The sequence below is a fragment of the Cherax quadricarinatus genome, chromosome 36 (genome assembly GCF_038502225.1).
Source record: "Cherax quadricarinatus isolate ZL_2023a chromosome 36, ASM3850222v1, whole genome shotgun sequence".
Classification (NCBI taxonomy): Eukaryota; Metazoa; Arthropoda; class Malacostraca; order Decapoda; family Parastacidae; genus Cherax; species Cherax quadricarinatus.
Genome location: NC_091327.1, coordinates 3387028 through 3399854, shown reverse-complemented (window position 1 = coordinate 3399854; position 12827 = coordinate 3387028). Strand labels below are relative to the sequence as shown.

Below are 12827 nucleotides of genomic sequence, written 5' to 3'. Positions count from 1 at the left end.
GTACAGCTGACAAGTCTGCAGCAACTGCATGATGCAGATTTGTCAACATGAATCAGAACATTTCCAGCACCTTGCTGAATCCCTGCCATGAAGAATTCAGGCTGTTCTTGGGGCAAAGGGAAAGAGGGTCCTACCCAGTATTAGAACGGTGTATCTAATAAAGTAGCAACTGACTGTATATATATTTTTTTGTCATTTACTGTTTACATGAAAGGTACCGTATATCTTTGTTTTCTAAATAACCGACCATATCAAAAGCCTTTTGAAGGAGTGAAGATCAAGGGTGTAAAGGAAGACATGGTGGCAATCTGCTTCACAGAATTGCTGAAGAATGAAAAAATATGACAGCACAGAATTATATATTAGGATTAACATTAGACATAATATCCATGAGAAGAGACTGCAGTGCTGACTCAGTATATTCAGATTTTTCTTACTAATTATCACACATACAGACACTGAATCCTAAAATAAAATATATAAACACTAACATTTTTCCTGAAAAACGTTCCAACACAAAGCCTACCAACCTTCTCTAGATGTTTATCTCGCGCTTCCATTGCCTGCCGAATGCGGTTTCTAAGATACTGTGAGCGTGCAGCCACAAAGACAACATGTGCTGGGATTCTCTGTTCCTCAGAGCCCACCAGAAAGTCAACATCAGTAAACTGTTGACTCTCCAAAAGCTTACCAAAATCATCGTGTAGAGTGCACTTGGGGTAACTGGAGAACTGAAAAATAAATAAATATGTAACAACAACAACAACAACAACAATAATAATAATAATAATAATAATAATAATAATAATAATAATAATAATAATAATAATAATAATAATGGTGAAGTGGAACAGAATTCTTCCTCCATAAGCTGTGTGTATCATAAGACGTAACTTAAATGCTTGGAGCAAGGGGCTAGTAACCCCTTCTCCTGTATAAATTACTAACTTAAAAAGAAAGACTTTCATTTTTCTTTTCAGGTCACCCTGCCTTGGTGGGATATGGCCGGTTCATTGAACAAAAAAATAATACAGTGGACCCTCGAGTTTCGAACGGACCAACTATCGAATATTTCGAGTTTCAACCTCTTTTTTCGAACCAATTTTCTTCCGAGTATCAAACTCTACCCATCTTTCGAACCGCTGGGTACTGGACCTGTCCGCCAGTTTACTCTGTCCGCATCCCCTCGTGAGCCAGTCTGGCTTTATTGATGCTTGAGTGAACACAAACCTGCTGCTCATTTAAACATTTCACAATTAATTCATTGTGTTTGGTGCTTGTTTATTAAGTGCGACTGTGAAATAAGCTATGATGATGGTGATGGTGGATGGTATTGGTGGGTGGTGGTGCTGGTGGTGGATGGCCTGCCAGCTAGCCATGTTGTTTACACAACCCCATGCTCCCTTCAACAAATTTTTTTTTTTGGGTAAGTAAAATTTTTATTTTATATGTTTATTTAAATGTTTATTTATCTAATACTAATTGTACTATGTATGTTTGTTGTGTGTATGTAAAACTATAATGTAATCTCTATAAAATGTGTTTTTTTGTGAATATTTTTGGGTTTCTGGAACGGATTAATTGTATTTCCATTATTTCTTATGGGAAATATTGGTTCAACTTTTGAACATTTCAACTTTAGAACTAGCTCCTGGAACGGATTAAGTTCGAAACTCGAGGGTCCACTGTAATTATTATTATTGTTTTAATTTTCAAATTAGATACAGGAGGGCCCCACTTATACGGCGGGTTAGGTTCCAGGCTACCGCCGTAAAGCGGAAACTGCCGTAAAGTGGAACACCCTTTTTTTCCCACTTACAAATGCATACAAACACTAGATAACAAGTTTACACTAACATATATTATGTTAGCAATAGAACCAGGCATCAAAAAACAATAAAAAAGTACAATACACACATAGTGCACTCATTACTTACCTTAAAATATTTATAGTCTTAATCTAGGGTGAGACAAGTAGTATTTATTGTAAGAAATCAAGTGTGGTATGTATGGTAGTCAGCCAGGCTACCATACCAGGCCACCCCACCCATACATACTATTCTATGATATTTAAGCATCCCAGAGCGATAAAATGTATATACAGTTCACTCATTACTTACCTTAAAATATAGGGTGAGATGAGTAGCATTTATTGTAAAAAATCAAGTGTGGTATGTATGGTAGTCAGCCAGGCTACCATACCAGGCCAACCCACCCACACATACTATTCTATGATATTTAAGCATCCCAGAGCGATAAAATGTATATACAGTTCACTCATTACTTACCTTAAAATATAGGGTGAGATGAGTAGTATTTATTGTAAAAAATCAAGTGTGGTATGTATGGTAGTCAGCCGGGCTACCATACCAGAGAGAAAGAATGAGTGCATGAGAGAGGACAGGCGCAGAGTTATGTAAACAAACCAGGCGAAGGTAAGTTTTGTAAACAGTGTACACGTCTGGTTTGTGTACAAGTTACATTGTGTACAGGTTGTTTCTACATTGATACGGTAGAATAAATAAAGAAGAACACTCCCATTCTCATGTAACATCATTTTGAGAAGAAATGATGCTCTGAGTGAAAGCAATGGAAGTAAGTCACTCTGACTTTTTTGGGTTATCCTAGGTTCTCTACACATATGTTATGTATTTATGTTATGTATCGTGCTTATTATATAATTTTGAAAAAAATATCACGGATGGATTAATGAAAATGTGTATATTAACGTAATATACAACATTTAATGATACACCGAGCTCAGACAGCGTAAACAAACAAACTGAACAGGTTGTGGACGATCACTCGGTCAGGCGAAATAGACGGTATTAATACATGTCCAGTTTTAGTTCATTCATGTACATTTGTAAGAGTTTGTGAAACTTTTACCTTATAATATTTTTATTATTATTATAATAATTAAATCACGAAACAAATACTCTTACACTGTGTACAAGTTAGTACAGAATTATAGCTATAAAGTGAAGGCATACGAAAGGAATATTTTTCTACAGTTATCCCTAGTAACAGGTGACGGGCTAGAGAAAACGTAATTCTTCCGACACTTCTACAAACCGTTTGGTAAACATCTCATATATATTTGTATAAATTTTTATACTGTGGGTGCATGTATCATGTTTGTGTGTTACATAATGTGTTTCTTATATAATTTTGAAAAAAATATCATAGATAGATTAAGGGAAATGTCTATATTAACGTAATATGCGACATTAATGCGCCCAAGAGATTATTATTACTATTATTATTATTATTATTATTATTATTATTATTGCATCAAGAGTAGAGAGACTCTTAGTGATTTTAATGTGTACCTACATGCCAGCACAGTGTGTAAGTTTATTTAGGTACAGGTGTACACAAGTTTAATTATCAAGTACAATACATATAAAATATACAATAACTTTAAAACACTTGAAATTTTGGAAAGTTTCCAGACATAATAAGGAGATGTGCTCAGGGAGAATGTAAACAAACTCGGTGGGCCGCTGTGACTGTATTAGAAAGACAGGTGGGGGGAGCCGTATAGCGAGTTTTGGTCATAATTTGAAATGTCCGTATTAGCGGAACGCCGTAAAGCGAAACGCCGTAAAGCGGGGCCCTGCTGTACATTTATGTAACAGAGACTGATTTCATTATTTGTTTCTTTCATGGGAAAGCCAACAGTTCTGCAAAGCATTTTGTTAAACTCTAAGTTGGAGAAGCAATAAAGCATAAAAGCCTTGGTTCATGCAGATCATGTCAGGTAGACTAAAACTAGAACTTCAATCCACTTGATATGTAGTCGTTAGTCAGATCATTTTAGTTTTAAGTCTGACATAATTAATCTGCCTGAGGATAAAATATTAAATGTAATGATTATTTAAAGTAACACAGTTTAATAAAACAGCAATGTTAATATGAAGGGATAGTAATACAAGAGTAATGATAATTATTGCTATAAAATAACTGGCTTTAGAAATGCTGAGGAGACAAAAAGTGCATGAGTAGGAATTGGAATCTGGTTAAACAGGTTCCATTAGATATATCTGACAGTTATATTCAATCAACGTAAATTTACACCAAGGTTAGGAACTATTTTTAACTCCTTAACTATGGCATACATGGAAAAAAAAATTCTTGTGTGAGACAAGATTTTGAAGAAAAAAAAATTCTTACAGTTTGACAGAGAACATTTTATTCTGAATAGAATACGACTAAAATGAGCAGAACCTGAAAAAAAATTACTGTTTTAAGCTATGTTGAAGTTGAAAATTAAGACAGATGTGCAACAGTTGAGTATCTTCATTGATGAAATATTTTGCCTACAGTGTATGCAAAACATTTCAACAATAAATATACCCAACTTTTGTACATGTGTTTTAATCTTCAACTTGTCAGTATTTTATACCATTTTCAACAATGTTGAAGTTGTCCAAAACTGATGCACTGTTGGCATCACTGGCACAAAAGCATCAATTGTTCAAATTCAAGTTTATTTCCACATGATACATTGTTATACAGGAATGCACAAAGCCCATGGTTATGCTGAGCATGACAGGCAAACTTAAGCCTAACTTACAACTACACAGTCAACAAACATTATATGTATGTTTTTTAGTGACATTAAGTGTATATACCTTTGAAAATTTTAAGAGTTTCTCTACTCTCTGAGCCCAGTCATGAGCCAGGCTCATCTGGTGCTTGCCTGGTCAAGCAGGCTGTTGCTGTTGGAAGCCTGCTGCACCACATATTCATCACAGCCTGGTTGATCTGGCACCTGGTGAAGATACTTGTCCAGGTTCCTCATGAAGGTTTCTACACTTGTTCCAGCCATGTTTCTGATATCTTCTGGTAAGATGTTGAATAGTCTGGGATCCCGGATGTTGATACAGTGTTCCCTTATTGTCCCCACTACACCCCTACTCCTTACTGGGTTTATTTTACACTTCCTTTAATATCTCTCACTCCAGTATGTTGTTATGGCAGTGTGCATATTGGGGACAAGGCCCTCAAGTACTTTCCAGGTACAGTAGACCATTGTTTAACACTATTTTGTCTTGCATATTTTTGTTATAGAATGACTGAAGAATTGTGGCATGCTTTTGTTTCACACTTCGTAAAATTAGTTTAACACGGTTGCGTGAGGGGAAAAAATTTTGAGCGCCTGGTTGCCCGCCGGGTGGGATGGTCTGTGGGTTAGTGGGTTACACCACTGTGTCAATGGGGGAGACCTACTGCCATCCCCCGCTTCCTTAACCCTTTGACTGTTTTCGACGTATAAATACGTCTTACAAGCCAATGTTTCTGACGTATATATACTCAATAATTCTAGCGGCTTCAAATCAAGCGGAAGAAAGCTGGTAGGCCCACATGTGAGAGAATGGGTCTGTGTGGTCAGTGTGCACCACATAAAAAAAATCCTGCAGCACACATTGCGTAATGAGAAAAAAAAAACTGATTGTTTTTTTGGAATAAAACGCCGACTTTGAGGTGTATTTTCGTATAGTATTTATCGTTGTATTGGCGTTTTCATGGTCTTAAGTGATAAAATGGAAAACATATTACAGAAATAGAGATGATTTTCATTACTTTGACGATGAAAACGACCTTGAAACTGAGCTCAAAGTAGCGGAAATGTTCGATTTTTACCAATGTTCAGGAGTAAATAAATCACACCACACGTCCAATACACGTCAACTGGGGAGTCTAATATTCTTTCACTAGTGCACTGATATTATTTATACCATTTTTACAATAATGCAGTAGTCTGCATAACAGTAAATTTTGTATTTTTTTGTATGAATAAAAAATCAAAATAGAAAGCAATAATAATATAAGAGGGGTCTAGAGATGTGACTAATGAACAGAGCATATGTTATTTTAGTGCCACGAATGTCTACCTTGTTTATTCTGGACCCTATTTTGAAATTGGCGTCTTTTTTAGTTTGCTTGAAATTGGCCAAATTGCCAATTTCTTACCACCATATTGGGTAGTCCAAATTAGTAAATGGGAGGTTTCTTGTACTCAGCTGATAGATAAAATGGAGTTCTAAAGAAATAGCTATGAGTTTGGTCAACTGGAACAATGGAATTAGCTGAAAAAAGGGCTCAAAGTCGGCAAAATCGCCGATACGTATATGTCACCGAGACCGCTAACTTCGCGGGAGCATAATTCCATGAGTTTTCGACTAAATTTCTAACTTTTGGTGTCATTACCATCGGGAAAAGATTCTCTATCATTTCATAAGAAAAAATAATTTTTTTTTTCAAAAATTGAGTGACATAGAATGACAGTTTCAGAAAGGGGCCTGAAACAGTCAAAGGGTTAAGCCACCCACACCACCCTCCCAGCAAGGAGATTACCAAGTGATGGTTTTGAAGATATGAATGAAGAAGATGTGAATGAAGTTTTAGAAGATGTTGATAATGAAGACAGGAGTCCGGAGGAAATGTTGGCAGAGCTCGATGCACAGATACAAGGGAGGGAGATAACAGAAGAAGGTGACGAAGAGCCTGAAGAAAAACAGTTATTAACGCTGCAGCAGTTATGTGAGCAGTTCCGTGTTGCTGCTAAACTAGCAGACTTTTTCACTGACAAATCTAGAAGCAGTGCTTTGAAAATGGGTCTAGACCAGCTGATGCCTTACCGTCAGCTGTATAATGTACTGCAGGGTAAAAGAGCCCAGAGATCCATTAGAGAATTTATGCACACTCCAACACAACCATCGACTTCAGTACCAGAACCTCTACCATCCACTTCTGCCAACAACCAACAACCATTCACCTCAGCCCAGTAGGGCCACACCATTCATATCCACTCTCTTCACAATCATCCACAAATGCCATCCCCACAATTTAAGCTAAGAAATACTATTATTTCTATTGTATTTGTAGCCTTAAGCAGTAATACATCACGACAATGCACTACAATTACAGATTTACATTCATTTTGTAAGATCTGGAGGTCTAAAAAAAAAGTTGTTTGGCTTTTGGGGGGGGGGCTCCAAGGACCATAACCCTATTTTTCCCATAAGTTCTTCAGTTCATATAACAGGATTTTACCTAACATGGCGTTTTCAGGAACGTAACTACCGTGTTAAATGATGATCTACTGTAACATGTTTCTTACATAATTCTGAAGAAAATATCATAGATGGATTAATGAAAATATCTATATTAATGTAAAATAAGACATTTAACCCTTTGATTGTTTAAGTCGTATGTATACGTCTTACAAGCCACCGTGTTTGTTGTACATATACTCATAAATTCTAGGGGCTTCAAATCAAACAGGAGAAAGCTGGTAGGCTCACATATGAGAGAATGGATCTGTGTGGTCAGTGTGCACCATATAAAAAAATCCTGGAGCACGCAGTGCATATTGAGAAAAAAAAAACTGACTGTTTTTTGGATTAAAATGCCAAATTTGTGGTCTATTTTTGTATAGTATTTATGGTTGTATTCTCATTTTCTTGGTCTCATTTGATAGAATGGAAAACATATTATAGAAAAAGAGATGATTTTGATTGGTTTTTCTATGAAAAGAGCCTTGAAATGGAGCTCAAAGTAGGGGAAATGTTTGATTTTTGCTGATGTTCAAAAGTAAACAAATGTCATTTTCCAATAAATGCCCAACTAGCCATTCTAATATGCAGTCATGAATGGGTTAACAATATTTATACAATTATTACAATATTGCAGTAGTCTGCATAACAGTAAATCTTCTATTTTTTGTTGGAATAAAAATTCAAAATAGAAAGCAAGAGTAATATCAGAGGGGCCTGGAGATGTGACTGATGAACAAAGAAAATGTTATTTTAGAGTCAGGAATGTCTGCATTGTTCATTCTGGAGCCTATTTTGAAACTGTCATATTTTTTTAATTTTCATGAAATTGGCCAAATTACAAATTTCTGACCAAATTATTGGGTAATTGAAATCAGTAAATTGGCAGTTTCTTGTACTCAATTGATAGAAAAAATGGAGTTCTAAAGAAATAGCTATTAGTTTGGCTGACTGGAACAAAGGAATTAGCCGAAAATAGGGCTCAAAGTGGGCAAAATCACCGATTCGTAAATATCGTCGAGGTCGCTAACTTTACGAGAGCGTAATTCCAGCAGTTTTTCATCAAATTTTGTTCTTTTGGTGTCATTACAATTGGGAAAAGATTTTATATCATTTCATAAGAAAAAATAATAATTTTTTTTTTTGGAAATTTTGAGACACCAGAGACACCTCAGGATTTGGGGTTGTGACAGTCAAGGGGTTACTGTGCCCAAGAGTGAGTCATGAACGTATGAACGGCCCAGGTGGACGCGTCTGGTACCATCACAACTTACAGATATGCTGTGTATCTGATAGCCTGCTTGACTTTCTAGTTATATGTTGACATACATGACATTGTTTCTATGCCTTCTTCAGGAATAGTATCAGAAAGTGTGCATCTGGTCTCAGCCAAAGTGGATCACTTTCACAGTGTTACAACATCGACTGCCCTGCATACCATCTAAAAGGGACCAGGAGGCAAAGACCCCACAAGACAAACAATAGTAGCTACGACAACCCAACTCCAGGTGATTTTTTAGTGGCAGGAAACGGAAAAAGAAAATGGAAGGAAATAACAAAAATAGTCCACCACCTTGGAGCCTTGTTGGACTGGAGGCGCAGCCAGTGGCCACCCATGGCCCTCCAGAATTACAACAACTGATGCCAATAACAAAATCCCCCCAACAAACACAGAATACAACCGCGTTCATATTTGCTAATATACAAGGCCTTAAGCCATCCACCAACAACAAAATACCTTTTATCAGTGGACTTCTAGAGGAGTCTAATGCAATGTTTGCAGCCTTCACAGAGACTCACACAAAAGATCACTTTGACAGTGAAATATGGATAAGTGGTTACAACCTTTTTAGATGCGACAGAATGAACAGGCAACAAGGGGGGTTGGCCTGTATGTCAAAGAGTCCCTCATCTGCACGGAGTTGCTGAACACCACAAATGAGGTAGTTGAAGTTCTATCAATAAAGATCGAGAACCAAAACCTAGTCATTGTGGTTGTATATAAGCCACCAGATGCAACCTCACAACAGTTCAAGGAACAGGTACTGAAAATTGATTACTGTCTGGAAAACCTTCCACCTCCATCCCCAAACATCTTACTGCTTGGTGATTTCAACCTAAGGCATACAAAATGGAGGAATGTAGCAAATAATGTTATAGCTGAAACAATCCCCGGAGGTAGCACAGATGAAAGGTCACACACACATGAGCTACTAAGTCTCTGCGAAAAACACACCTTAAGCCAGCAGATAGTGGAGCCAACAAGGCTAGAAAACACACTTGACCTTATCTTCACAAATAATGAGGACCTGATAAGAGACATAAGAATATCAAAAACAACTAATTCCGATCACAACCTAATCGAAGTCCAGACGTACATGCAAAGGGGTCCTGATCAGCAGAATGAATGTACCTGTGAAGGTGTCTTCACAAAATACAACTTCAACAACAAGAACATCAACTGGGACCAGGTAAACCATGTCCTAAACGAAATATGTTGGGAAGATGTCTTAAATGACATGGATCCAAACCAGTGCCTCGAAAGGATCAACTTCCTGGCAGCTGAAGCATGTTCTATACATATTCCCCTAAGAAAGAAGAAGAGCAGGAGTAAACTGGAGAGAGAAAGACGCTCCCTCTACAGAAGACGACGAAGAGTCACTGAGCTCCTCAGGAGTGCTAGAATATCTGATACACGAAAGGAGGCACTGACCAGGGAAGTGGAAACTATCGAACTTAAGTTAAATGACTCTTACAGGAACCAGGAGAGACAGGAGGAGCTTAAAGGTATTAGTGAAATTGAAAGAAATTCAAAATATTTCTTTTCACATGCCAAAAACAAGGCAAATACCACATCTAGTATCGGGCCCTTACTCAGACAGGATGGGACTTACACAGATGACAACAAAGAAATGAGTGAAATATTGAAATCCCAGTACGACTCTGTGTTTAGTGAACCACTAATCGGTCTGAGGATCGACGACCCAAATGATTTCTTCATGAATGAACCTCAAAACTCCATAAATGTATGCCAGATTTCCGACATTACCCTAACTCCGATAGATTTTGAAAAAGCTATTGACAACATGCCCATGCACTCAGCCCCGGGCCCAGACTCGTGGAACTCTGTTTTCATTAAGAACTGCAAGAAACCCCTCTTGCGTGCCCTAAGTACACTATGGAGGAGGAGCTTGAACATGGGTGAAATTCCACAGTCACTTAAAACAACGGATATAGCTCCACTCCATAAAGGTGGCAGCAAAGCATTAGCTAAGAACTATAGACCAATAGCTCTGATGTCCCACATCATAAAAATCTTTGAAAGAGTGCTAAGAAGCAGGATTGCAAATCACCTGGATTCCCAATATTTGCACAATCCAGGGCAACATGGGTTCAGGGCAGGTCGCTCCTGCCTCTCACAACTACTGGATCACTATGATATGGCCTTGGATGCACTGGAAGAAAACCAGAATGCAGATGTAATATACACAGACTTTGCAGAAGCATTTGACAAATGCGATCATGGCGTAATAGCCCATAAAATACGTGCTAAAGGAATAACTGGGAAAGTGGGGAGATGGATCTTCAACTTCCTAACAAATCGAACACAAAGAGTAGTGGTCAACAGAGTTAAATCAGAGGCTGCCATAGTGAAGAGCTCTGTTCCACAAGGCATAGTACTCGCCCCCATCTTATTCCTTACCCTCATATCAGACATAGACAGAGATATACATCACAGCATCGTATCATCCTTTGCGGATGATACTAGGATCTGCATGAGGCTATCATCTGCTGAGGACGCTGTTAACCTCCAAGAAGATATAAACAAAGTTTTCCAGTGGGCAACAGTAAACAATATGATGTTCAGTGAGGACAAATTCCAACTACTCCGTTATGGAAAACTGGAGGAGATAATAACTAGAACAGAGTATACTACAGACTCTGGCCATACAATAGAGCGGAAAAATAATGTAAGGGACCTGGGAGTAGTAATGTCTGAGGATCTCACTTTCAAGGATCACAACAGTGCCACGATCGCACGTGCAAAGAAAATGATAGGATGGATAATGAGAACATTCAAAACGAGAGATGCTAAGCCAATGATGATCCTTTTCAAATCACTTGTATCTCTCTAGGCTGGAATACTGCTGTACATTAACATCTCCATTCAAAGCAGGTGAAATCGCATATCTAGAGAGTGTACAGAGATCCTTTACTGCACGTATAAGTTCTGTCAAGCACCTTAACTACTGGGAACGCTTGGAAACATTTGACTTGTACTCGTTGGAACGCAGGAGGGAGAGATATATCATAATCTACACTTGGAAAATCATGGAAGGAATGGTCCCAAATCTGCACACAGAAATCACTCCCTACGAAAGTAAAAGACTGGGCAGGCGATGCAAAATGCCCCCAATAAAAAGTAGGGGCGCCATTGGTACACTAAGGGAAAACACCATAAGTGTCCGGGGCCCAAGACTGTTCAACAGCCTCCCATCAAGCATTAGGGGAATTGCCAATAAACCCCTGGCTGCCTTCAAGAGAGAGCTGGACAGATACCTAAAGCCAGTGCCGGATCAGCCGGGCTGTGGCTCGTGCATTGGACTGCTTGCGACCAGCAGTAACAGCCTAGTTGATCAGGCCCTGATCCATCGGGAGGCCTGGTAACTGACCGGGCCGCGGGGGCATTGATCCCCGGAATAACCTCCAGGTAACCTCCAGGTATGGTGGCAACATGTTGACTGAACCTTCACTGGTATTTTTCTATTATCTGTCTTAAGATGGATATATAGATGGAAATTAATCAATTTGGGTTTGCATCCTATTTTTGCCTGGAACATATTGTGTGCCTTTAGAAATGCAACATCCAACAGATGGAAAAATAATTTCAGATACCAACTGCAGTTCATTCTGACACATTCCACAGACCCAATTTGTATGTTAGATTTGCCCACCAAATGACTGTTCGTAATGTGTACCCTTCATGAGTTTCAAGAGTCTTACTACTCATGGAGCCTAGCCATAGGCCAGGCTCATCTGGTGCTTGCCTGGTCAACCAGGCTGTTGCTGCTGGAGGCCCAGTGCCCCACATATCCATCACAGCTTGGTTGACTCACGAAATCGTAATGACTAACGCGACGGTCTGGAGTTTTGAGACTCTCTGACCGCGGGTTCAAGTCCCGCCCGTGGTATGGACAGCTTGGTTGATCTGGCACCTAGTGAAGATACTTGTTCAGCTTTTCTCTTGAAGATATCTACACCTGTTCCAGCAGTGTTTCTGATATCTTCTGGTATGATGTTGAATAATCTGGGGGCATAAATGTTAATACATTGTTCTATTATTGTGCTCACCACACCCCTGCTTTTCACTGGGTTTATTTTGCACTTGCTACTACAGAAGATGCTCATATTACATGGATTTACTTGGGATGTTTTGGTTATTACACTACTGAAAAATTGCTGCATAATTTTATACAACACTTCGTAAAATTAATTTAACACAGTTAAGTTTGCGCAAGGGGAAAAAATTTGAAGTGTCACCCGCGGGATATTTCCCCTAGCTGAGGCTGCTGCCTGGCTATGGGTGAGACCACTGTCTCTATGGGGCTGCACCAGACTTCAAGGCAGCAAAGGATCGCTTCACCTTGCTTCTTTGCGGTAATGCATCAGGTTATTTCAAGTGTAAGCCCATGGTTATTTACCGCTCTAAGAATCCTCGTGCTTTGAAAGGTGTAGATAAAAACACCTTACCAGTATAATTTG

At 38.6% G+C, this 12827-nt stretch overlaps 1 protein-coding gene across 1 annotated transcript in view; it reads right to left on the bottom strand.

Moving 5' to 3' along the window:
- Positions 1-12827, bottom strand: part of Lztr1 (Leucine zipper like transcription regulator 1) — a gene marked incomplete at its 5' end in the record, with an annotated part of 328453 nt that overhangs the window by 79227 nt on the left and 236399 nt on the right. The window contains 1 exon segment of the mRNA XM_070091669.1: positions 531-731. Coding sequence (XP_069947770.1) covers positions 531-731 — 201 coding nt within the window.